Source organism: Dipodomys spectabilis, unplaced genomic scaffold (assembly GCF_019054845.1).
Source record: "Dipodomys spectabilis isolate Male_0828 unplaced genomic scaffold, ASM1905484v1 ptg000233l, whole genome shotgun sequence".
NCBI lineage: Eukaryota > Metazoa > Chordata > Mammalia > Rodentia > Heteromyidae > Dipodomys > Dipodomys spectabilis.
Genome location: NW_024870910.1, coordinates 1,676,702 through 1,704,381, shown reverse-complemented (window position 1 = coordinate 1,704,381; position 27,680 = coordinate 1,676,702). Strand labels below are relative to the sequence as shown.

Sequence of the window (27,680 nt, the reverse complement as noted above, 5' to 3'; positions counted from 1 at the left end):
TGGGAGTTGAAGTTGGTTTATTTATAGTTTGTTTGTTTGAGACAGGAACTTGCTATATAGTCCAGTTGGGCCTCAAACACACTACCATAGGCCACACTGGCTGGAACTCCTGACCCGCTGCCTCAGCCTCCTGCGTGCTAGCAAGGGAATTCCATTCTGCCTGAATGTAACTGACATACTTAGGAGTCATTTCACTTTGGGCTCCATTAATACACAATTCTACCTAGCAAATCCTGCCTTCATATCTGTTTCATAAAATAAAATGTGTCTGATATTAGCTGGTTGCCAGTGGCTTCTGCTTGTAACCCCTGCTATTCTGGAGGCTGAGATCTATAGGATCACAGTTTCAAGCCAACCTTTGCGGGGAGGGGATAGTCTGTGAATCCAGTCCAGTGATAGAGCATTGAAAGCCTTAGCCTGAGAAGAAGGGTTCAGGACCAAAGTCTGGAGTAGAAAGGAAGAGATGACAGAGTAGCTGTGTTTAACATAAGCAATGGTGAGGAAGAAGTAGACTTGCCCTGCCCCAGGCTTACATAAAGCCTTGGGTGGAATATGATGTCTTAGGACAGAGTTAATACCTCTCTCCTAAAATGGTGATTTTTTTCCCCCCTGGGAAGAACTAAGATCCTTGTAAACAATGTCCCAATCATCACTGAAGACAGTGATGTGGCATGTGTAAAAAACATACTTGTCCTCACCATGAGACAAACTATGAGACAGGGATGATGAGAGAATGTTGGAGTAAAGGGGAGGATTCCATCTGGGTAGAAATCTTCATTGGCTGAGTGGTTCTTTTAAAATGAGCCATGTATCTGGCCAGTATCTAAACATGTTACCCAGTAATAACTATTTTAGGCTAAACTTCACTGTGGCAGAATTTTCCAAAAGGTGATCTGATTCTTAGGTCAGAAATCTTCCATTTAGTTCATATAAATAATTTGTTCTTATTTACAGATCCCCTCTTACTTACTTGGATAGAAGGCAGGTCATACAACCAACCAAAGTTCAGTTACCTCAAAGGAACAGCAATTATTTTCTCACTGTATCAACAACGTTGGTCCATCAGTAAGAGGCTTTAGGTCCCAGTTCAGCACTGTGTCTCCCCTTTTCCTTCTTCACTTAAGAAACACTGGCAGTCTGAGTTAGACACCTACCTAGGCTGGACTATTTGTACCCTAACCTAAACGCTGCTTCAGCATTTATGTTCTTCAGCAAACAGTCCTAGCTATGCTCTTTATTTTGTTGAACTGTCACAGTATCAATTCATTTCATTTTACTTTTGTTTATTTAAGTTCATCAGAAGGCAATTTATCTTAATTTTGGTTTTGGTTGTAGAGGTTGGCGATTTGAAGGAGCTGCAGACACTAGACATTTCTACCAATCGTTTGCTAACTTTACCCGAGAGGCTTCACCTGTGCCTTTCTCTGCAGTACCTGACTGTGGACCGCAATCAGCTATGGTGTGTGCCGCGCCAGCTCTGCCAGCTGCCCAGCCTCAACGAGCTGTCCATGGCTGGAAACCGGCTTGCATTTTTGCCACTTGGTAAGTGATCCCAGTCATGTGGTAAAGTTAAGCAGCCAAAGCATGAGATGGGAGGTGTTCCTTGGATTAAGATGGATCGATTTGCTCCTCTGTGTTTTCTCAAAGATGCCTCTCTGAAGCCAGTTTTGCTCTGAACAAAGCAGCTTTCCCAGATATGTGAAATTTCATCATTTAGAAAGGAAAGCAGTGCTCACATACTACTTTAAGGGGCAAAATATATCAGATACACTCTACAAGAGAATTAAATTGTGTGTTTGAGCTGGGTGCCAGTGACTCATGCCTGTAATCCAAACTACTCCAGAGGCTGAGATCTGACGATCGTGGCTCAAAGGCAACTTGGACAGGAAAGTTGACTTTTCTCTCCACTAACTACCAAAAATCCAGAAATGGAGGTGTGTTTCAAGTGTCAGAGCACCAACCTTGAGTAAAATATCTAAGAAAGTGTGCCCTGGCTTTGAGGTTAAGCCCCAGTGCAGGCATAAACAAACAATGTGTGTTTGTGTATATGTAAATATGAGTTTCCCAGAGGGCACTGAGCATTGTGGAAGAATAGATGCAGACATAGGACAAATACATCTGTTTAGATGTGGAGCTCTACCTGAGAAAATTGACATTGTGTATCATTTATAATCAATATTGTAGATAACCTGACTACAAAATTTAAAGACTTGGAGGAACTGCCTGCCAGACTAGATACGTCACCTTGCCTAATAAATGTCCTCATTTACTGTAACTTGTCGACCCACTTTGACCTAATCCATGTCAAAGTACACAGGCCTTTAATAAAGCAGTATGTTTATTTCACATAGAACAGAATTTAATTAGTACAAAAGTGCCAATCTGAAAAAATTAAAATATGAAATCTTAAGCTATCACAGTAAAAATCATGTTACTTTACTCATAAAAACATTTTTTTCATGAATAATTCATCTCTGAGGCAATGAAGTAAATAATTTACTTCATAATATAATTTAAATTTAAATATAAATAATTTACTTCATAATATTTTCCAACATAATGTGTATCACGTTGTTTTCAATTTAATGACTCTTCATGAAAACTTTAGAATATTGGATACATTAAGGTCAACATAATAATTGTTCATTGTAAGAAATTTGCTTTTCCACAAATAAATCTCATACTTTATATACAGTTAACAAAATGAAATGGAGCCATTTCAAAAGTAGACTACATTTCTAAATCAGAGTTTCCTAGAAAAGGAAGAAGTGAGAAGAATATCAAATATAAACAAATAAAATATAAATAAATATAAATATATTAAATATAAAAATATATTTAAAATACCTGCTGCTGGCACCAATGGCTGGTGCCTGTAATGCTTGCTACTCAGGAGGCTAAAATCTGGAAGATCAAGTTTTGAAGCCAGCTTAGCAGAAAAGACCAAAAGATTCCATATCCAATTATCCAGTAAAATGTTGGACTAAAGGTGTACCTTAATTGGTAAAGACCAGCCATAATAAAGAAATGGTATAAAAGGAAGAGGTCCTGAGTTTAAGCCCTGTTACCTACATACATACATACTTCCTTTCCCTTTCTCTCCCTCTCTCCCTCCCCTCCCTCTCTCTCTCCTCTCTCTCTCTTTCTCCCCCCCCCCCCTCTGCTTCTCCCCCTCTCCCTCCTTCCCTCTCTGTCTCACACATACATAACACACACACATACACATATGCCTCCACTTTGGGGTTTTTGCTGGTTAATTTGAGATAAGAGTCACAAGGATCTGTCTGCCTAGGCTGTTCTGAATCTGGATTCTCAAGGGGTTAGAGTTGGGATAGGAAGTGTCTTTCATATGCTAGTGTGTACAGGTCCATCTCTTGGGGAGGCTTTGGAAACTTAGGGCCTAGCCGGAGGAAGTAGTCACTGGGATTGTGTTTGTCTGAATGGTGTGCTGGCAATGGTGCATTCTTCCCTCTCTGTTTCCTGGTTGCCATGATGAGAACTGTTCTGCCCTGCCACACCATCCCCGCCACGATGGGGTCTCAGCCTGTGAGCTACAGCAAGCCATTTCCTCTCCTCCTGTTAAATTTTCTGTCAAGTATTTTGTCATAAGTCTAACCAGTACAAAGACTTCTCAGGTTATCCTGTCTCCATCTCCCTAAGCCTTCTTCAGAGGACCTCACACTGCAGATCTGTAGTTGTCTTAAAGAGCTGTCAGATTATAGCTGCTTCAGAAGTCAGCTACAGAGGCTGAATGTAAGGGTGACTTGAATCACTTATAATACTGGCCCACCAGTTTCTTTGAGTATGTTCTTCTTAAGTCTCTTGTAACACTGTCAAATCCATTAAGACACTTTGGCTGTGTTCTTCTTAAGATGAAAAGATGCATCAAAAAAGGACATTCCTATTATTACTGTGCCATGACAATTGAGTGGCAGATCAGTCTACAGACAGGCGTTGCTCACAGTGGTGACTATCAGCAGAGAAAGAAAAAAGCAGTTCTCACAGCCCAGTGCTTTGAAAGTTAACCACGATCTTCAAACTTCGCTCACTGAATTGTGACTTGCTTCTTGGCAAATACAAAGAAAAGTTTCTATTACCAGTTGCCCCTGTTAGCCCTTTCATAATCAATAAGCTCAGTTATTTGGGGAGTGCTTATTGCTTACGTCATGTTGAATAATGGGTACGGGGATTGTTAGGTTGCTCATGCACACATTGGCTATGGAAAAGCATCCTTTCATTTGCTCCCAGAAAATGCTGGTAACTTCTGTCGTCTAAGAAAAATGCACACCCACATTAGCAGATAGAATCATTATTGGATACTTACCCAGAAAGCAGTGGATGAATTCTTAACCAAGAACATTTGATGTGTAGCTCTGAGCTCTATAGTCTGTGCGTGGACCACCATGGAACAACCCCAAAGTAAGCAGCGATACTAATGAGCTGCCCCTTAGTCTTTCTAGTGGTACAGTGCACTTTCTTAGAAGAGCTCTTCTGTGTGTCATGGAACTTGTGTTCTGTCAGACATTGAGAAACAGAGAGGGGTATAAAACTGACCCTTTATCACACATCTGAAGAATACTTGTTTTTTGTAGTGCAATAGTTAGCTTTTCCTCTATAGGAAATTGAACTCCTTATATACAAAGCATCTGGGTTGTAGAAGTTAATGGTGTAGCTTTAGAAACTCACTCCCAGACATTTCAGAGTACACACTAAATGTCTTTCTCATAATGTAAATATCATATAAAAGTCCAAGCTGTTAACTGTACTTACTCTTTCTATTGCTTCTTGTTCCTACTTTCTCTGTATTTGCTTAGAAAGTTAGGAGAATTGCTATTTCCATTTTTTTCAGCTAAAAATATTTAAGTCCACACAGTGAAATTATTTGTGCTTCAAACTAGTATTAAGGCTAGATAGAGATTAATCATTCATTTTTTAACATAAGTTTATTTTAACTGATTCATAAAAAACATAAAATTGTACATATTTATGGGGTACCATACATGCATCAGTTAATAATTTATTAATCTCAGACTTAGAAATGAATGTAACATATACATTCAGTTAATCTAAGTCTCTAGAGAACTGTGAATGCACATGTATTTCTATTTGAAGACTGCCTTGAGTCATTGTAATGCAACTGATTTTCCCAGTTTGTGGCCTTCAATAAGTTTCAGTTGCTAGCAAGTTTATTCTAATAGAAACTGAATATCCCAGGAGTTGAGTTAGGCTTCTGTTTGAATGAAAGGTTTTATATCTGCTTCCTAAAATGAGACCCAACAAACACGAGACTAAAATCGTGCTCTATAGGAATTGTTGGGTAGCTCTAAACAAAGGAGAAATTAGTGAACTGAAAAAGTAAGTAGAAATGTAAATAATGCAAAGGAGATACACTAGAAAAGTAAAGAAAGTCTGTAAACAAAGCTAAAAGACTAATAATAGGAATAAATGGGAGAGAATTAGTAAATTAAAGTGCAGACAGGTCTTATTTCAAGAGTAGTTATAACCTTGGAATGTAAATTTGTTCAAGGAAATTGACGTTCAGTGCTCCTTTTTGAGCTTTTTCAGATATTTGTGACAAAAGTTCCTTTCTTTATACTTGTGCTACTTACCTAACTGAGCCTTTTCTGTTTTATAATAGTGCTTTAGTTTTCCTTCATTGCATAAGGCTTTTTATTCTTGCCTTAGGTTTTCTTAGGAAATTAACAGGATCATTTATATGGCTTCTGCAAATGTGGGCTGGCTGCTGGCTGACTGTGCTAATGTGTGATTACCGAAGTGTTCTAGATTGAGCTTTCTGTGGACAAATACGTATTTTCACTAAGTTTGAGAGTATGATTTGGGGTGCGAAGGGATTAATATGAAGAAAAGGAACCTTGTTCTTCTAAACATCAATTAAAAGCAAAGAACGGCTGCCAGTTCTTCAAAAGACACAGAGTGGATGTTGAGTAGGATGAAGTAGTGTGAGGGTTGTAGCCTCAAGCTGAGCGTCTGCCAGCAAAAGTCTTTGTTATTTTGGTTCTGGAACTTACACTTGTTGTTGTTTTTAATAGTGACGAGAATGTACTGTACTAGGAATGTCTGCAAGATGTTGTCAATTAACTTAAAAGTAAGAATCTAGGATTCCTATCAGTCACCATTTTCAGTGAAGTCCTGAAGTTCAAAACAGAGACAAGCCCAAATTCAACCAAGGAACAGTTGAGGGTGCCATGCAAGGGGGAGACATTTTGCTCCTCGCTTCTGCCTGCCATGCCTTGCCAGGCAGTCATGAAGTTTCTTCCCCGAGAATCATCTCTGAAGGAATTCTTCATATAGCTCCATACTTCTTCCCTAAAGCTCACTTAAGTCAGGACTGGCTTCCTAGTTTCCTGATCTTTTAAAGGAAGCAAAGAAATCGTTTATCACTTGTCTTCTTAGAAGGCCTCCTTGAAGTCCCAGCTCTGACATCACCCCTGCATGCCTTAGTGCAGTGTCCTGCCCTCTCTCGCCCCATCACTCTTGCTTCCTGCTAGGCCAAGGCATCCTGGAGATACCCTGCTTGAAGGGAAATGGCGTTCTGAGAGGCTTGACAGCCTCAACACACACGTGGTGAAGCAAGTAGATGGGCCTTCAAATCCCAGTTCTGACTCTTAATAGTGGTATGACCTTGGCCATAGGAAGGTTATTTAATCTGCATCTCAGTAATAGGGTAATATCAACACCTATGTCATAGCAGTATTGTGCTGTTTTAAATGTGCCAGTCAACAAATGTACAGTATGCAATGACTAGGAACAAGGGAAAGAAATGATAGAGACTGTATCTTCCTTCTTGTGCTCCAGAACACCTAGCACCTTAGCCCATCACGGATAAGTATTCCTTTGATACTTTTAACTGCAACAGAAATAGAGATGCTGGGGCATGAATAGTTAGATGAACAGCAGAAGAAGCCTTTGGTCATTGTAATCACTTAAATTTAACAATTGTACCTTAATTTACAGTGTATAAGTATTGTATTAAATTATAATTCACTGTGAGATTTTATTTTGTGAATCTGAATAGATCAGAATGGCTATGATAATATAAAAGGTTTAATGGAGCCTGCATGTATGTGTGTGTATTTAAAAAATTATTATTCTGAAAACGTAGTTGACATGTCCTTATTATAGAGGACATGATATAGGTAATTTAATTTTACAAATTATTTTGAAATATGTGATAAATTACTCTGAATTCATTAGTGGAAAACCTGATATTTTATAGCAATTAAAATGCTGTAATTATGACTCATATTATCTCTGACTTACTGAACTATGAAAATGGGCCTAACATTGATAGAGCATTCCAAACAGCCACTTTTGGTGGCTTGCCCTGGTGCTGAAATTTCTATCGCCCCATCGTCTTGCGGAAGGGAATGCATTGCCCTTTGAAAGGTGAATTTTAACCTACTCAGTGCGCAGCAGACACAGGTCCTGGCCTGGCCTGTGCTGTCCTGCACGCTTGCTTTCCCAGATAGTGAGGAAAGCTGAGCCCTCAGCTCACAGGAGAACTTTGATTCTTCAGCAATGCTAGAGCCTTGAATTGAAAAGGAAAGAATTCAAGTAGGGCCTCTGGCTTTCCCTAATTCTTTCAAAAGAAAATAGGGAAATGCTTTCAGCTCAATAGAGTACATTGAAAAGCCACAAGGAGAAGGTCTGTGCAAGTGGACAACTCTCTTGCTTTATACATTTTACATACTGAACACTTTTGCACACACATTTACAATGTTATTGATTGCATGGAAGTCTGGGCACCAGCTGCTCAAGTCTGTAATCCTGTCTATTCAGGAGGCTAAGATGTGAGGCTCACAGTTCAAAGCCAGCCCAAGCACAAAAGACTGTTTAAGGTCCAGTTAACCAAAGAAGCTGGACTGGAGGCATGGCTCCAGATTAGAATGCCAGTCTAGAGAGAAAAGGCTGAGCAAGAGCCACAGAGACTCTGAGTTCAGGCCTAGATACCACAATACACACACCTACACACACCTACACACACACACACACACACACACACACACACACACACACACGAGTTTTAATGCATGGTATATTTGTTACAAAGTACTGTTACATTAATATTAATAGAAGGGGGAAAAACAGAATACTTAATAGCCAATAAATGTCTCTTCCAAAGTGAGTAAAGTTTTTCTGTTAAGCATATAAGAGGTATCTCAAAGCTTTTTCATAGCAGATACTCCTATTTTGACTCATTATGATGAAAAATACCTTCCCACAGTGCTTGGGCTTTTGCCAGCAGACTGCTTCCTAGCTAGCTGAGCGCAGTCTCTCAGGAGGCTGTGGGAGCATGACCTTCACAGCCTGTGACCTTGCCTGGCATTTTGTTCTCTGCCTCACCAGCAGGCTGTGCTGCACCAGCTAAAATGCTGAGCAGCTGGTTCTCTTCCCTATCCTGCACTCCCTTTCGGGATCTCTGTATGTTCAGAAGAGGAGATAAAGGACTAAGATGTCCTGAGCAGCACTTGGCTTTGCAGGGAATCGAGCTCAGCACCATCTCCATTGCTGGATTGTCTTAACAAGACAGTGAGTTAGGTATTGTTAACCTCAGAATGCAGGAGAGGAGACTGGCTCAGAGCACCAGAAGCAGTAAGTCTCAGCCAGATTGTGCTGTTTGGAAAGCTTAAGTGTATTAAATACCCACATCCACAAGGCAGTATGCTGGGCAATGTGGAATAGATTTGAACACAGATGATACTAGTTTTGATATAGCTTTAAACCTAAGTCTTTCACTATTAACCAAGAGGTGCACACCACATTTTGTTACACTGAAAACCTGAGGCAAAATGTAAACCAAATAGCATTTTCAGATCATTAACTATTCATCTTTTTTTCCTCTAAGTGGAAAGAAGGCAAAGCTACATCGTTAAGTGTCAACGTCCATTGAACTTTGTAGTATGATTTTGCACGTCGTCCCTCTTACTTTGTGCGGCTCTTCAGTAGTCTATTACAGGAGTGACATGTCCCATCCACTTGGTTCCATTCTGTGTCCTTGGCTGTCTCTAGAGGCTATGGCCTCTAACTTTTCTGTTAATAATTGTAGCAAGAAAAAGGGTAATAGAAAAATCACCATGTGATAAATACCATGCAGTGCTGCAGACAAGATCCTTGGAGGGTGGTAAAATGTAGCAGGCACGTGTTGGAGAAGAAGAGGATATTTGTATAGTCACTGGGCTGGAGTTACCTAAAGGCTTCACCTGGGGCGGGGAGAAGTTTCCAGATGCTTACACACCTGGCTGTGGCCGGAGGCCTCTTTTCCTCTGTGAGGCTGCTGGGAGAGCCCCTGTGACAGGAAGTTGTCTTCCCCTATCCTGAGGAATCCCAAAGAGGGAAATGGAGAATCCACTGTGCCTTTTGTCTTGAGCCCTGAAATCACATCCATCATTTCTGCCTCCTTTTAGGTACTGTTAAGATCTCCCCACTAGGAAAGGGCATCTAGGCAGTAGCCCAGAAATTTCCCTTTCTCCCACCACCTCTCTCTCTGGGACCTGTCCCCCATGCTCCCAAATTTTGTCCCTTTGTGTAACTTGCTCCATCGTTGGTCCCAGACAGGATTATTATTACAGGACCAATAGTGGTAAGGAGAGGAGGCAGTTAACCCTTTCTTAACCTCTTCACCCACCAGGAACCCTTCCTCACCCCAGCCCTTCCTTACCAACCTCTCCTCCCACCCTGGGTGATAAATTATTCAGAACCCATCTGCGAGCTGTGAGATTTGTCCCAGCTTCTAATAGCAATGGTCATATCTCAGTTGTCATTTTCTATTCTGAGTTGCCACCTATTAATGTAGTATTCATACCTATATCCCCAAGGCCTGGCATAGTACCTAAAAATCCTTGATATGGGAAAATAGTTTATGGTTTGTTTGTGTTGTGTGTGTGTGTGTGTGTGTGTGTGTGTGTGTGTGTGTGCGTGTGTGCGTGTGTGCGTGTGTGTGTGTGTATGTGTGTGAGAGAGAGAGAGAATGTGTACTGTGTGTGTGTGTTGTTGTTGTTATTTCTGTGCCAGTCCTGGGACTTGAACTGAAGTTCTGAATGCTGTCCTGAGATTTTGTGCTCAAGGCTAGCAGTGTACCACTTGAGCCACAGTTCCACTTCCAGCCCTTTGGTGGTTAATTGGAGACAAGAGTCTCACAGCCTTTCCTTCCCAGGCTGTCCTTCAAATGTGATTCTCAGCTCTCAGCCTCCTGAATTGCTAGGATTATAGGTATGAGTCTCCAGCACCCAGCTTATGTTTTGAAATGTACAGGCATCTAAGACCCTTCTTATTTAACTATTTCAATTTAGGCCTTTTCCTCTCTTCAAACCTGGAGAAAGAGATCTTCAACCTTTTCCTATTTTCTCTTTGTATAAGCAGAAGCCTGGAAGTCCTTTCACAGATGATGTTTTTGCTTCAGGGAGCAAAATGTTGAGCAAGGCTACTGCAGACTCTGAAGTGTGCTTCTGTGACAAAAAGTGCCAGAAGTGGAAAACACAGCTGGTCACCCATTGCTTGGCATGTGGGAAGTAATGGCCTGGACATTTGGTCTCTGCTGTCTTTTGGCCTGTGGGACTTTGGGCCTGATTTCCACACCAAGTTTTTTCCAGATTCTCCCCTCCCCCCCCCCTGCCCAGTGCTCTGCTCACTCTGGAAAATAGGCAGTTCTGCCTCTTTCTGGCAAAACTGTCCTCTTGCAGACTCTCTTGCTTACCTCTTCTCATTCTAGGTAATTCCACCCTAGTCCTTGTTCACTGGCACCAGGTGCTGTCCACCTTCACACTGCCCGGTTAGCCTGGGATCTGGACTCTGCCTCACTTCTAATCCATGCAGCAGCCACAGGGAAAACCTGCCCACTCCCACAGCTGCCTGGCTCCTGAGACCCCAGCCTGACCAACCCTGATCCCTAGCCCTCCATTGCCCACCTCGTCTTTGTATCAAACCAGACAAAAGATCTCCATCCATTTGAAACTTTTCACAGGGGTAGACTATTGGGAACGATTTAAATAGGTAGAGAGGCCACTATAGTGGGGACTTAGAATGGTAGAGAGATATTGGGCTAACTTGGGAATATATAACCAAGGAGCGGGGTGGGGGTCAGAATGTAGGAAATTACGGAGTGGGTAAAGGAGTTCTTGTGAAGACAGGTCAGGAGTGGACATCACCCGGGAGACAGCGGAGGACAATGATCAGTTGTTGAGAGTGCTCAGATATGGAAGTGAGGTCTCGCTAACCAGGCTCAGTGGGCTTTCTTATGAAAACCAGATTTTATAGGGAAGGACACTTTTGGACCTACAAGGATTGGCAAAGCAGAAGTTTGCCCAAGCAGACATACTTCATCAGGAGCAGAAGTCAGCTTGTTTGGGTGGACCTGTCTGCTATACTTTGTGTAGCATGTTCTATGGAGAGGAAAAAGAGAAAATGAATGACCTACAGAAACTGTCTCTAAAATGGACATGCCTAAAAAAAGGTCACAGAATTTTCCTATGGAAGGAAATGCATTCATGTTCTACCCCCAGTGATTTCACGATGTACTTTTAGAAAATCAGAATCTAGACTGGCGGGGTAACTTGTCTGCAAGCCAGAACCTAACACTGCAGTCGGTATGCTTTCCCACTCGGAATTTAAATCCACCACATTTTGTCATCCAGAATAGAAATGTTTAAATAGCACCAATGCTATGCACTGCATTTCATAGTTCACAGTATTATGGCGCCTACTGAAAAGAATGACAGCCCTTCTCTCTCTAATCCAGATTTAGGTCGGTCTCGAGAGCTCCAGTATGTGTATGTGGACAACAATATTCACCTGAAAGGCCTGCCCTCCTACCTGTACAATAAAGTCATCGGGTGCAGTGGGTAAGGTCCATGTCTCTCTCGGCACTTAAAAACAGATGGACTGCTTTTGCTCATTCTAGTCAATTTTGTCTTCGGCCTGAATAACGCTAGACCAAATATCTTACCGGACCAAGACTGTTGGGCAAGCAACCTAGAACATTGTGTGTTAAATTTAGCTGTTGAACTATAGGTTCAGTCAGTAGTTTATTACAGTTAAAAGAATCTGTACTTACTTTGTTTTTCCTGTGGATATAAACAGCTGTATTTATTTTATTTTTTGGTGGTACTGGGAATTCAACTCAGTACCTTTCACATGGTATAGGTAGGCTCTCTACCACTTGAACCATGCCCCCAGCCCTTTTTGCTTTAGCCGCTTTTGAGTAGGGTCTTGAGTACACCCTTTGAGGACACTTCCATGTACACTTTGCATGTAGCTGGGATGACAGATATGTACCACTACACCAGCTATTGGTGGAGCTGACGTCTTGTTCTCTTTGTTTGCCCAAGATAGGGAGAATATATTGCCTTATTTCTGACTTTAGAGCAACTGGGATTATAGGCGTGAGCCACCACACCTTCCAAACAGCTTTAATTTTTACCTAATGTCATGAAACTAGGTTTTCAGACCCCAGGCCCAAAGTCCAGAGTACCATATTAGGTGTAGCCACTCACTCCCCTAGGCTAAATAGAGAGACACGGTGAAGGGCAAAAGGAGATTTATTCCATGGCAGCCATGGGAAGGCAGCACTCCAGTAATTCTCCAGTCATCTTCAGGAGTACAGACAATGGCTTCCAGGTAAACTCAAAGAATTAGGGGCAAGGGGTGATAAAGTCTGCTTTGTGAAGACAGGCTCAAGTCACAGGCATGGCCTAGTTGACCATTAGCTCGGTCTTTGTCACTCGAGAAGTTCCAGAGAAGTTATTACTGCTTCCACTGGAGGGAGGAGCAGTTTTGCTTTTCTCTACCCAATCAGGAGATGGCATTGCCTGCCTGAGGGGCAGTTTACCTTGTGTCATAAGATGCTCTTGGTGAATCCTGTCTTTCCTGGAGCCCAAGGTGATTGTAAAGTGACTGCTTCAGAGAATGGCTCAGATCAAAGGGCACAGATGCGAGGTAAGAGCACTGGTGTCAGCTGATGGACAAGGCCCAGAAAAAGCATATTCTGAGTTGCCCCTTACATTCCTTGAGCTATGACTGATATAAAATTGTATATATTTGAGGCTATGATATGTTGATTTGCTACACATGTACCATAGAAACAGTGTTTCCAACACAGAAAGTAGAGAAATCAGCATTGCTAAACATTTTTCTTCCTCTGAATTTCATTGCAATGATAATTTCACTAGTTATAACCCTTATGTCACAGACTTTATCAATTGGAAATACTTAAAACTTAACATTCGACATAGTCTTTCAGTACGGCTCATGGTTCTAGCAACCAGACATTTCATTTTATGACAACTGACAGTCTTGTTTTCAGAACAGCAGTAATCTTTCCTCTTCAGTCAGCTTTTAGAAAGATGCCTTCCACCTCTCCTATATAATCCAAAGTGTTTCCACCACTACTTTTCCTGCCTTACTTTTCCCAGCTCAGCAGCCAAAGGACCTCCTTTAAGACTATTCCACCAGCATGCTTGACTTGTCCTGTCTTATTTCCCAGGTCCTGCATAACTGGCACACATCACATGTAGTTCTGTGAAGAGAGGGGAGGACAGCCATCTCCCATTGGCCACCTCCAGGGAATGCCATACGCCCTGATTGCTCCAGAGAGAGCACCTAGGCATCATGCCCTTCCCCTAGAACTCCTATACACTTGTTATCTTGGGATAGCACAAGTGAGTTCAGAGCCTGCATGAGATGGCTGGTGAGAGATTTTTTTTCAGGAAGCTTCTGTGATGCTACTGAAATAGAGGTATAGAATGTGCCCTGATGTTTTTAGGTCAGTGAGTTTTTCCCACAGCTGGTTTCACTGTAGCTGTGATTAACCCTAGCAAGTCCTACAGCCTAATTCTCCCAGTGGTGAAATGGCCTGAGTGACGGTGACTGTTGGCAGAAGATTAAGCACCATCAACTAGGTGATCAAAATCAGAACCATGGTGACACTTTTCATTATGCACATTGGCCAGAGTGTAAAATGATAATGATAAGATCATGCCACAGGAAATGTTTGTGTGTTTTTTTGTGAGGGGTGTTTTTTGAGACAGGGTCTTGTGTAGCTTATCCTGGCCTCAAACTCATGATCTTCCTACCTCAGCCTCCTGAGTGTTGGGATTATAGATGTATAGGCCGCATTTAGCTGAAAAATGGATACTACAGCCTTTTTTAAGGCGATCTCTGTTTTCAAGGCCAAAATCCCCATTAGAGGAATTATGATTTCTGCACATTCTGAAATATCATGAGACTAGTAAAAAGATTTGTTTAAATCTTCTTTAATTAACCTGAAAGATCACATGAACAAAAGCACCTTGAGGCTGGGGCCATGGCTTGAGTGGTAGAGTCCTTGTCTGGCAAACCCAAGGCCCTGAGTTCAAACCCTGATTCTGTCCCCTCAGAAGCACACTAAAGTACTGTGTAACCCCATCTGACAAAAAAGTAGATAGACGGAGAAGACCTATTGCTGTGTTTTTCTCCTTACAATTTAAATGTACCATATTAGATTGTTTTGAAATAACCTAAAAACACACTTGTGGCTAAAAGACCAGAGCTCTTACGTTCAAATCAACAGAAACAGCTCTGTGTGAGAAAGATGTGGTTGGGTGGATTGAATCCAGCCTACCCCATGTTTCCTGCTTCTGAAAGTTAGTGACATTTCTACTCAAAATAGGCACCTCCTTCTCCCCTCCCCCCACCAAGGTATGAGTAGTTTGAAAGCATGAATTATTTGGGTTTTATCCAAATGGCTATTCCACACCATCTACCTACCACGCCGACTTCCGCATTCCTGTTTCCATGTCGATGCTCCTTATTACCTCTTTGCTACTAGTCTCTTCCCTGATCACCGTATTGTGGCCACATGGTTTTGTAAGAACCATCTAACCATCGCACCCGTGAATAAAAGCCCTCTCAATGTTTAGTTCTGCTAGCATTCTTGGAATCCTCCTTCTACCCTTTCAAACCCTGGTCCCTCCTGCCAGCCCTCCTGAAACTGCAGACAGAGCCCTAATCTTGCGTCCTTTGCTGTTGCCCATGCCCTGTTCCTCCCCTCACACATATACAAGCCCTGCTGGAATCAGGGCATTCTCCCCTGGTCCTGTGCTCTCCACCCCACATCAGAGCACTTGTGTTGTAATTCCTCTCCTGAGCAAAGGGGGTCATTTCAGTTTTTTTCCCTTTTGAGGGGCAGGGACAATACTAGGACTTTGAGCTTGCTAGGCTGGTACTTTACCACTGGAGCCACACTTACAGTCCTTTTATGTATTGGTTATTTTGGGGTCTTGATTTATGACTGATCCAACCTGGACTTCAGGCATCCTATTTGTGTTCTCCTGTCTCTGGGGATGACAGGTATGTGCCCCTGACAGTAGTGGGGTTGAACCTAAGGCCTTGAAATTACTAGATTGTATCAGGCCCACTTAGCCACACCTCCAGCCCTTCATTTTTTTTGGGGGGGGAGGGGGTCCTGACACTCTTAGCTGGCACTATACTACTTGAGCTATGCCGCTAGACTAGCTTTTTGCTGGTTAATTGGAGATGGAGTCTCATTTTTTTTTCTGCCCAGGCTACCTTTGAACATTGATCTTCTAGATCTCAGCCTCCTGAGTGTAGTTAGGATTATAGGAGTGAGCCACCAGCACTTGGCTTCATTTGGTTTTTGAACCTCAGTGCTCTGCAGCTATGTTCTGATGGAGAGAAGCAAGGAACAAATGAAAGAACATTTAACAATTGAATGAGTCCAGGGTTTCTGCCTTCCAGGCCTGTGCTGATGTATCATTGCTGGTTTTGCTCAGGGTTAGAGATACTATCTTAGATCATGTTCACAGAGCCAAGTTTACTGGCTGGTTGGCCATCTAAGAAAAATATCAGAACTTTTAAAGGGGAGGTAGAGTGAGACCAGACTGCTAAGGGTTGGTGACCGAAGGAACAAGGACATCTCTGCCTTCTGGTTATGGGTGGCTGTAGGCAATGGGCCAAACTTGGCCAGAATCTTTTTCTTTACTAAAGTTATTGTCTGCCATTTGAAATATTTGTGGGCTTTGCTTTTGCTGCACAAAACCTGTGCTACTTTTTTTCATTAAATTTGAAAGATTCCATCAGCTTCCATTGGGAAAAGGTAGCAAAATGAGGAAAGAGAGTTCTCAGAGACAATCTCAGCTCCTTCAGAGCCATCCCTGTTGGAAGTGCCATGACTTAGCTTCAGTCTAACAGACAGATGTCTCATTTCTGAGGCAGGATGCAGAATGGGGCCCAGGACAGCACGTGACCACAATGAAAAGCAGTGGGCACTTGAGTAGTCCCACATTCCCAGACGTGGGTGCAGCCCCTTCTCCTTCCCCTGGTCCTGATAGCACTGGATGTGTCTCTCTGCAGCTGTGGTGCCCCCATCCAAGTGTCTGAGGCGAAGCTGCTCTCCTTTTCCTCGGGGCAGCTGACCGTCTTCCTTCCAGCCGAGGTGAAGGCCATAGGGACCGAGAAAGATCACGTTCTGCCCCTGCAGGAGCTGGCCATGAGGAGTCTCTATCACACCTACCACATGTTTCTAAAAGGTACACAGGCTTCTCTTGCGTCTCTCAGTGAACAGTCAAGTGTGTTTTATACTGCCTGGCTTGGCTGACATCTTGTAAAACATTTTTATTGTGGTAAAAGATATGTGACACAAAATTTACTATTTTGTGTAAACATCTAGTTAGGTGGGATTATGTGTATTCACACTGTTGTGCAATAGAATTCATTTCCTTCCTCTTCTACTACTTCTCCTTGCTTTCTTTAAGTAGTTGTACAAAAGAGTTACCATTCCACAAAATAGTTTATGTGCACACTGCATCTTGAACAGTGTCATCCCTTTCGTCCTTCTCCCCCATGTCTCCCAACCTCACCCCCTTCTCTCAGTTTTCTTAATTTTGTAGGATGTGCATCAAATTTTGTGAGACTTCCATTTGGCTCAAGAGATCTTCCTGCCTCAGCTTTCCAATAGCTGGGCCTACAGGCATGTAACACAGTGCCTGACTGGACCTTTCAATATTTTTAGTATTTTTTCAATACTGGTCCTTTTGTTCCTTGCCCCCAAACACAGGATGCATTCTTTGCCTTCTTTATATATACTTACTGAAGTTAAAACCATACTTCAGTGAAGGAAATGAGCGTGTAGAATCTGTACACACTCTACATGGAAGTGACCCTTGGCCATAAGATCTTATCCTTAATGCAAAGTCAAACATCTCTTCAACAGAGCAGAATTGTCCCTTGTGGTCTCCTCACATCTGAGAAACATAAGAACCTTTGGTAGTATTGCCCCAGTGTGCCAAGTCTTGTTTTGGAAAGAATTTCAAAGCACATGTATTTATAGTGTTGTGGGGCATATATCTAAAATACCCCAAGAAAGCACTAGGCGGGGCTGTGGGCAGCTCAGTGTAGATGTTCCGTGCTTAGCATGTGGAGGCCTTGGAATCAATCCCAGCACCAAATACAGGGAAGTATAAGGCAGTATTATTAAGGCAAAATTTCTTATTAATAAAAATACATTTAAGTGTTTTTAAAGCTACCAATGTTTTGTCTTATGTATATATATACTCATACATACATGTATATACAAATATACGTCTATAAAAATGTACCCTTCCAGCAATATTGAGTGTAAAGTTGTTTTTAAAATGTAAGCAGAGAGTATAAAGTGAGACAGAAATGGAGAGATAAAGGAAGAGCAAATGCAGCAGTGATACTCACTGGACCCTGTTGAAAATGAACTATGCAACTGGTACGTAGCGGTGAGAGAGAAAACCTGGGAGAGAGCTGGGGAAGAACAACCGGTAGTTGACAAAGCTGGGCAGATGTAGCTGGTCACAAAGATGATGAGCATTTCCTTCTTGATGAAGATCTTTGGTTTTGGATTTTACCTCAATATGGACATTTCTGTCTCTGCAAGGTGCTTACCAGCATAGCCTCAGAGTAGATTTATGTCAGGATTGCATGGTTGTGGGGATGTTTTGCTGCCGGCCACATCCCTGCATGTACCTTAGACCAAGAATGCTCTGAACCCAGGGGAGTGAGATGCGGAAAGGCGTGGGTCCTTTACGTCCGTTGTCCTTGGCGCCCACGTTTCATTTCTATAGAGAGTATATATGAAAATACGTATACCTAATATTATGTACATATCATATATAATATTCTAGCCCTAGTTGATGATTGATTGGCAGGTAACAGTAGATTTAGGGTAGTTCAATGGAAGTTAGCGATAGACTTCAGACCCGGCCTCTCAGTTCTCAGTCTCTTACAAAGGCTGGCAAAGCCCTGTCTGGATAAATTGATGCCTTTTTGATCCTTGTTCTTAAAGACCATTTGATCTTATTCTTTCCTTGACTCTACCTCAGGACAGCTTCTGGTTTCCCTTCAAAGAGGAGATTTTCATTTTCTTTTTGTATGAAAACTGTAAAAAAAAAATCTTTCATTTCCTAATAATGTTAGAGTTTTATTGAATGCCTATCAGATAACAGAATTTTCAACACAAAGTACTTTTAACTAAATAGTTTTACAAAGGTTCGAATAAACTTATTTGGTAACAAAGAAAAGGATTTGAAAAAAAAGTCTGGTTTCAGGGAATCTTTTTTTCCAGTCATGTGTGTGTGGTTTTTTTTTTTCCTTGTGTTCCAGATTTGAACTTCTTGTCTCCGATCTCCTTACCCAGAAGTCTCCTGGAGCTGCTGCACTGCCCCCTGGGGCACTGCCACCGGTGCAGCGAGCCCATGTTTACCATCGTCTACCCCAAGCTCTTTCCCTTGAGGGAGACGCCGATGGCAGGGCTGCACCAAGGGTAATCACGCTTAAGTGGGCACCAGGGTTTATGCCTGGGCGAGGGGTGCAGCATGGGGAAAGAGAAGGCTGAGCATGAAAGCACAGTTAAATCTGCAGCTTTCAAGAATTTTTTCAGATGCTTCCCGAGGTACAGCTAAAGACAACAAGTACACATTTCAGCTTTACAAGAAAGCTAGACTTCCTTTATCGGTCGTACACAAAACCAGCTTGACTGTGTTCTTCAGGGTAGCTCGTTCTTTGTGGGAATGTTTTCCTGCCATGCCCCTGTTCACAATAGTCTAGGCAGCAAGGATGCAAGAAAAACAGTCCTTGTATAATGGGCCGCACCCAGCCCTTCTGTTTAGTTGCTAACTGGAAGAATATGAGCACACCCTGTACACACACGTGCGTGTGGCATGCTCATGCCACCCTGTTTCCTGGCATCATGCCTGAGTCCGCTGAGAATGCTCACAAATTAAACCTCAGTGTTGATTCTCGGTTAGAAAGAGAATTCCTGACAATTAAACCTAGGACCGGGGGTGAAAACTCCCCATGTGCATGCACCACCTTGGTTTATCCATCCTCAAATGTGTGATTGTCTAAGTGGGAAAAATTTAAGGTTTGGGGGGAAAAAAGCCATTTAATACCTCATTTATCTCTTAAATGTGGTATTTGGGGCGAGTCCATTTTCCAGGTAACAGAACTCTATGACTCTTGTCAGTGTTAACTAGTCTTTCCTTTATGATCAGTTATTTTAGTTAGTTGGAGTTGTTTTTTTTAGGGGTTTTGTTTTTTGCTTTGTAGTTCATGCTAGCTTCAAAGTCTTGACCCTTCTGACTCTGCTTCCTGGGTGTTAGGATTACAGACATTTATTACCTTGCCTGGCCTCACTGTGATCATTTTTATGGAAAAATTTCCAAAATTTTCCTCACACTTTTTTCTTTTCTCTTCATCCTTTCTTCCCTTCCTTTCTCTCTCCCTCCCAACTTGCTTCCTTCTCTCTTTTCCTTTTTGTTTTCCCAATGCTGGGGATGGAACCCAGAGCTTCGTGAATACTCTTACCTCTGAGCAACACACACACACACACACACACACACACACACACACACACACACACACACACACACACACACACACACACACACTTTCCTTCATCTCTTCATCTCTGCAGTACAGTCAGTTTGTGAAGCATTCAGGGCACGGACTTTGCTCCTCACAGGCCTGGTTCTTCCTCTGTGAGAGCTTAGGCAGGTGCTGAGCTCTGAGCTTCAAAATGGGGACAGTCTCCTGCATGTTGGGGGCCATTGCGATGAGTCACAGATAAAGAAGGCAAACACCTTATACATAATAGATTTACAACAAGTGGGTTACTTACTCCTTGTCTATACCTGCTTCTTCTAAAAACTGTGTTTATCCTTTTCTTGCTCTGGTTAATCCCATTTGGTACGGTTTCAGTTCCTGTTTCCTACACACAGGAGCCATATTCTGAACCTTGGTGCTTGTCTTGAGAAAAACAAACCAACCCCAGACTCAAACTCAGAATGTTTGTCCTGCTGTACAGGTCATTTCTCAAGGCAAATATTTAGGATTTTCCCTGTACACCAAATAAGCCATTGGTCCTGCAGTGGGAGACTGATCCAGACCTCCAACCCAGTTTGTTCTGACACTGTCTGCCTGTGGGTAGCACAGGTTCTCACCCTGCTCCCCCATGGGGAGGTTAGTAAGAGTCTCTAAGCTTTATCCCTCCATTAACAGGAGGAGGATAACAGATGTCTACTTAGCCGTTTGTGGATTCACAGCCATCATCCATGTGACAGGCCCTGGATCATTGTTGGAACACCAAGAAAATACTGAGGATTCCCACCTACCTGTATAGCTTACAGATGGTTTAATTCTGATTTTATTGTATTTGTAGCAAATGAACTTCATGCTTACAAGATACCACAGAAAATCTTATTGAACTATACCTTCTTCATGTGATAATAATTACACACTTTACTATGGAAGACATTTCCTTACTGCAAATAGGAAAATGAAAAAACAGGGTAGTCAGAATGCTCAGTAGCCAAATTCTAAATTTTAAATAGCTGTTTTTAAAAATGAACTTCTGTTTTTCTTTTTGCAGTAGAAGGGTTTGAATTCAGGGCCTCTTACCTTAGTTATTTTTTCAAAGAGGGTCTCACATTCTTGCTTAGTATGACAATCCTACCTACCTGTGCTCCATTCCCCAGTATCTGGAATTATAGTCATGAACCACTGTACCAGCTTAAATTGGAACTTAAAGTAGAACCTTCCAATTAAGTCATTTTTTGTTATTTTTATAGAAATGTGGGCACCATAATTAGCATTCACATTTCCCACTTATGACTAGAAATTAGGTATGAATAAGCTTGGATTGTTTCAGAATAGAAATACAATAGTACTAATCTGGTAAGATGAGTCTATTGAGTATCGAGGACTTGGGCAAAGTGCTTTTGTTGGACAAGGCCAGACCGCCTGTGGGTGAGGCAGAGCTGAAATGCCAAGATATGGATGTCTGCTGGGTCTCACACACACATTATCATTTCATCCAGCAGACTCCCATATTGGCAGGGAGACTGTGTTCAAAGCTGAGACTTCAGTTGGCTATGATAGTCTTTAAAGTACTTCTTTTATAACTGAAACCAAAATACTTGAATTTCCAGGCTGAAAATAAAATCAGTATTTTCAATATCACCAACTCTAAAAAGTCTTGATCATATTATTTTGGACTTTTTGTAATATATTCAACTTAGTTCTCATTGCTTGTCATAAACTAATATATTATATCAGCTAGTATCTAAATTCATGTGGACATCTGGTATTATTTTTAAAGGGAACATATTGAATATTCTTCTGAAATACCAAGTTCCATGGAAGTGTTAACTTTTGTCCTAAATTTAATGCAGAATGAAGGAAAAAGTTATAATACTTTGCATTATTTTTAAACCTTCAACTGCACGTAGCAGAGAAAAATGGCTAGTAAGTTCATGACTTGTATCCTCTACACATAGCACACATTCATTCTGAAAACTTTATTATTTGTTTATTAAAATAAAGAACTTCAGATGGATACAACCAATTTTTTTTTCTTGTCAGTCATGGGGCTTGAACTCTGGGCCTGGGCTCTGTCCCTGAGCTCTTCAGCTCAAGGCTAGCGCTCTGCCACTTGAGCCATAGCACCACTTCCAGTTTTCTGGTGTTTAATTGGGGATAAGAGGCTCACGGACGTTCCTGCCCTGGCTTTGAACTGTGATCTTCAGATCTCAGCCTCTTGAGTAGCTAGGATGACAGACATCAGCCACTGGCACCCGGCATAACCAATTTCTTATGTGTCCTCTCATGACCGAAGCAAGAAGGAAGGGGCGCCTAGCCATCTAGTACCTCTTACGGGGAACTACTTGATCTATGAGAGACTTTAAATTCTAACCCTATATATTCAACAAGGATGCCCTTTTACTGTTTCTTTTTGATACATATTTAAAGGGATTAAAAAATCTTTTGCCTAAAATTTTATACAGATTTAAAAAAAGAAAAGGAAAGATTGGTATAGGGAAATATTTCTGATTACTTGAAAACCTTTTACAATGGATTCCACAAAAATAGGCGTGATCTCATCTGATTTTTGTCAGTCAGTCATGGGCGTGAACATTCTCGTGTCTATGTATACATAACACATATTTAAACATCTGTATATATGTAGAAAAAAATTTAGAGGACCCATACAACCCAAGTAACAGTGGCTTCCTTTGAGAAGTCTCGAACTTTTGCAACGGTATTGCCTTTGAGATCAAAACCATTTTTAATTATTACAACATTAGGAGGCCAGTGGTTTCCTGTAACAATTCCTCTCAAGTTACTTGTGAATGGCTGAGAAAAAAACTCACCTTCTCCTCTGTTAATGCATCTAGTCAGCCAGTAAACACTGTTTGTCCCCAGCCTGTGATGCGGCAGCACCTGTGGGGAGATGGAACCGTGGGCCACACTCGGGCAGCTTTCAAACCCGGGATGACATTGCCTGGTTCTTTGAGGAATTTCTGTTTGGATTTTTAAAAAAAACAACTGTATGTATTTATGTATATATGTGTATATATATATATATACACACACATAGTCTTTTATTTCTAGCTTCCAGGCCAGCGCGCTAACATGAGAGCTCCAGATGTTGAGTTCTTGTGCCTTGTTTAGAGACTTTAGACAGCGTGCAGACTGTCTTGTTCTTACAGTTTCTTTTCATCTTCCAGAACCAATTAGTACTCCCTTCTCTCTCTCACTCGTAGTTTACTTTTTACCGATCTCTACTAGGGAATTCTTACCCAGTTTAGTTACATGAAACTTCATTTTTTCCTTGCCCTTTCCTTTGGGTGCCCATTACTTTTCTTCCTATGAAACCAAGTAATACCAATGACAAACCATGTGCATCCTTGTTTGGAGTCATCGTCTGCTCCCAACCCCCACCCCACCAGGTCAAAATTTATTCATTGACACATTTTTAGGTGACTCAGGATATGTCCCATAAGTAAAATACTGCCCTGCCTCCCGACAAATTTAAGTCAGTTCTTTACTGTTTGTTCCTCAATGTATCATTCAGAAATTAGGTTTTGACATCTACTGTGTGCTATACTATGCACTGGGTACTGCAAATTCTGCTATAACCAAAGCACATTATTACACACACACACACACACACACACACACACACACACACACACACACACACACACACACACACACACACACTTTTCACTCCCAAAGTCAGCTGACCAACCAAGAAGGAAACAAGTATGTGGCATGTTAAGCCTTTCCTACACACAGGATCTTCCCAGAAGAAGTAGTTACCACTAACTTAAATGTCTCAAGCAGATACAGTAGACTGGTAAATGAGTCTTCCCTAAGTTCATATGTACACAGGCATGCAATTTCATCTGATCAGCTCTTACAAATATTATTTTTCTTTTGGCTTGAATCTCTGTATGAGTCAAAGATATGCTTTTTTTAATTTTTAATCAGGAAACACATTTGCAGGGGAAAAAATCCCACATTTCTTATGATATTTGTGAGCTCCAATATGTGCCAACAGCATTGTGATTTGTTCTTTTAAGGAACAGTAGTATTTCTGTATTTTAAAAGCGAGCTCAAATGCTCTTTCTTCTGCCTTGCCTGTTTGCTCAAAGATTTCTCAAGCCACAAATGTAATGTCTGATGTTCTTTGTGGACTCAGCCTCTTTTTTTTTCTTAACGGGAGACCTTGTTGCTAAGCTCAAAGTTTCACCTCTAAAACTCACCTCTGAGACCACAGGGTCTGGATTTTAAAGGTCTTAACCCGCACCAATTCATCTTAAGGTGGTAGATTTGTTGGTATACTTGTAACAACTCAGATCATTAATACAGTAAACAGATACAGCCTGTTATTAGATGAATTTCCCCAAAGCAAATAATGAGTCCCTAGCCTTGGGATTTCTTTGTAGCAAAGATATGATACCTCAGGTTGCACACATTCACACACACACACACACACACACACACACACACACACACACACACACACACACACACACACACACACACACACACACACACACACACACACACACACACACACACACACACACATAGAGCAACCAGTATCCTAAAGAGTTGGTGCTGATGCAATAGGCATTATCCTTCAGGGAGTGTAAACCCTATTCCTTTGTGGACCTGGCAGCTTTGCTTGGAAGCTTTACTTTTAAAAACTCATTGGTTTTAGTAGCTGCTGAATCCTTTGGTGTATGAGTGGTTTAAGTGTAAATTTTGCCTTGAAAAAACAAAGCAAAACCAAAACACAAGGAGAGTTGAGTTTTGTCAACTAATCTACACTATATTCGCGTTTAGTATCTGAAGTTCATTTTAATTGGGATTTATCCAAATATATACATACCCTGATGTCTGTTGCATTAAAAATTACCTGCTGTAGAGCTGAGTGTGATAGTGCATGTTTTTAATTCCAGCACTCAGGAGTCTCAAGCAGGAGGGGGGTGAGTTCAAGACTAGACTAGCCTTGGGACTGTCTACATAGACAATCGTGGTGTGCCATTTGCAGACAAATAGTTTTATTTCTTCCCTTCCAGCTTGTGTGTCTTTTACTTCTCTTTCTTGCTTAAATACAGTGGTTACAACTTAGTGCTATGTGGGCCGAGGTTACACTCTACTGCTGAGCCATACCCCCAGACCCTTTTTTTGTTGGTCGTGGGGCCTGAACTCTCGGCCTGGGCGCTGTCCCTCACTTCTTTAGCTCAAGGCTAGCCCTCTACCGCTTGAGCCACAGCACCACTTCCATTTTTTTCCAGGCCCTTTTTATGATGGTTATTTCAAGATAGGGTTTCCTGCCCAGGCATACACCTAGACCACAGTCATATTTTTCTGCTTTCTTCTAGAGCTAGGATAACAGGTATACACCACCATACTCAGGTCTGTACGTTGAGACAGAGTCTCTACCTGGGCTGGCATGGAACTGCCATCCTCTGGATGTGATCTTGGGCCACCAGTGAAGGCAGACTCGAGAGTAGGCAGTGGAGAAGCCTAGAAACATGCAGCATAGCGAATGTGTGAAGCTAGTAGGGGAAGCTCTTCCCCTCACCAGAGCGGGTCTGAGGCCCCCAGGGAGCTTCTGTTGAGGCATGAGTTTGAGGGGATTCTGTTGTTATGTTGAACTGCGTGATCCAATTCTGAAATTACTTCTGTAAGTAAACACATCTGTAGGATAAATTCCTTAAAAGTAGGTTGCTTAAGCTCTCCAGTACAAAGGTGGTGTTGATAAGTTAGTGACATTTTCTGTTGTACAAGTGTTATAATATACTACAAGTTCTGTGATTGCACTGCTCATTTTGATAAGCAGGATTCAGAACAGACCATGGAAAAGGCTTATTTTTCCTGAGGTGAATGTCATCCAACACCAAGAGTGAGCACATACCATGCACACATGTGCACATACCTGCTTCCTGTTCCCTGCTTTAAAAGGAGATTTCCATTTTTATAATGCAGTCTAATGACCATGCATAGTTGGTTATTTTGTATGTATGCTAGTACTGGAGCTTGAACTCAGGGTCTAGACACTATTCCTTAGCTTTTCACTCAAGGTTAAAACTCTACCACTTGAGCCACAGATCCACTTCCAGCTTTTTGGTGGTTAATTGGAGATAAGAGTCTCACAGACTTTCCTGCCCAGGCTGGTTTTGAATTATGATCCTCAGCTCTCAGCCTCCTGAGTAACTAGAATTATAAACTTGAGCCTGTACCAACACCCAGTCCTAGTTGTTTGTTTGTGTTTTTGTTTTAACAAAGAAAGTGTCTCCAATGACAAGAATTCAGTCTGATTTTTAAATTATTTTTATCATATATTAGTTGTACAGTGTGAGAGGGTATTCATTATAACATTTCCATACATGCAAATTCATTCCCTGTGTCCCTCTCTCTTCCCCTTTGTAAAACAATTTCAGCAGCTTTCCTTGTTCTCTTCTCACTCGTCAGTAAGCTACTTCAACCATATTAATCCTCACCCAGCATCTGCCTGGGTCCTCTTCTCCCCTACCTGCCCCTCCCCAACTGAACTGTTCTATTTAGTATCAGGCATACTCTATACTGCAATCAGAACAGCCCGCTCTATTGCTCTCTTCCCTCCTAACCCCCCCAACCCTCCCCAAACTCCTATTGATCAACTGCCTTAATATATTACTTATACCATCTCCATCCACTGATGCATAGTGTATTTTGAAATAAAGAATCCAGCCTTTAGTCTCACACTAACCCTGTTCTCCTTCCCCCTCTTCCCTTCCAGGAGGACAACTGTCAGTTTTGTGGCTTACTGCTGTTCCACCCAGTGTCTAAAGACCTTTGACCTGCTGGGCTAATGAGCGCTTCAGAGCGTGGGAGAGCTGGCAGCGTGGCACCGTGGCTGCCTGCGGGTTGCACATGCCACGAGAATCCAGCCAGGCGCGACTGGGCCCTTCTTCCACCCTGCACTGTCCACCACAGGGGCCGCCAGAACTCTCTGGAAGTGTCGTGATTGGGCTTCCCAGCAAAAATGCCTTCCCCCTTCCCCCCACGTTGGAATATATCCTCCCCCAAATTAAGGACATGTTGTCTTCTGTGGTTTTTGTTTTCCTTTTAATGTGAGTGTGTCTCATATGTAAACCATTCAGTTGTCGAACCTCCCTACATCTAATTTAAGGCAAGTTGCAGTCCCTGAAGAGCTCTTAATTCAATAATACAGCCAAATTAACTTTTGAATGCTATACCTTCAGTGACACAGCACCCCACCCCACCCCCTCTTTCCCCAGAGGATTATTTCCCCTGAGAGATTTTTTTCTCCATGTTTCCTCCAGTGGAAACTTGTCAGTTCCCAGTCTCAAGTCTCTGCCAACCCCAGGTTCTCCCTAACCCTAGAGCAGGGTGGAGCCCCAGAGCCAGAGGCAAAGCTGGACTCCCCTAGTGGAGAGCGCCCCCTGCAGGGCCCCCCCTCCAGAAGCCCTTCTAAGGCTGACAGTGTAGTAAGAGACTTAGAAAGGATTTTTACGACAGATGTTGATGATAATGAAATACACAGGAAATACAACAGGAAAACAAGTTTTGAAATTGTTAATTCCAGATAAGATTTTTTAATATATAAATGAGAACTTTGAGGCACATTTGAGGCTTTAAAAGAGCTACTTTCTAGAGTTCAGCACTTTCCACAAAATAAGAAAAGGGGAAACACAACAAAATAAGACCTCCCTGTGCTGGTTAGATGAGTTTATGATTAAATCTGTGTGACTTTTGAGTATTGTTACATATGAAAACCTGACCTCAGCTACTTCCACTGCTGCTTTCCCCCAGTGAGTCTAGCCTCGGTATACACATGTACT

The 27,680-nt window shown here is 42.0% G+C and overlaps 1 protein-coding gene across 5 annotated transcripts in view; it reads left to right on the top strand.

Annotated features, from left to right (window-relative positions):
• The window catches only part of Lrrc28 (leucine rich repeat containing 28), a 62,562-nt gene extending 35,653 nt beyond the window's left edge, over positions 1–26,909 (top strand). For 4 of the 5 annotated variants that reach the window (XM_042698568.1, XM_042698569.1, XM_042698567.1 and 1 more), the window contains 5 exons: positions 1,336–1,542; positions 11,756–11,858; positions 16,366–16,541; positions 18,643–18,802; positions 26,615–26,909. In XM_042698568.1, coding sequence (XP_042554502.1) covers positions 1,336–1,542; positions 11,756–11,858; positions 16,366–16,541; positions 18,643–18,802; positions 26,615–26,687 — 719 coding nt within the window. In that variant the 3' untranslated portion in view covers positions 26,688–26,909. The remainder of the gene's footprint in view (positions 1–1,335; positions 1,543–11,755; positions 11,859–16,365; positions 16,542–18,642; positions 18,803–26,614) is intronic. The other variant, XM_042698570.1, reaches the window with a different exon arrangement.
• The last annotated feature ends 771 nt before the right edge of the window (positions 26,910–27,680 follow it).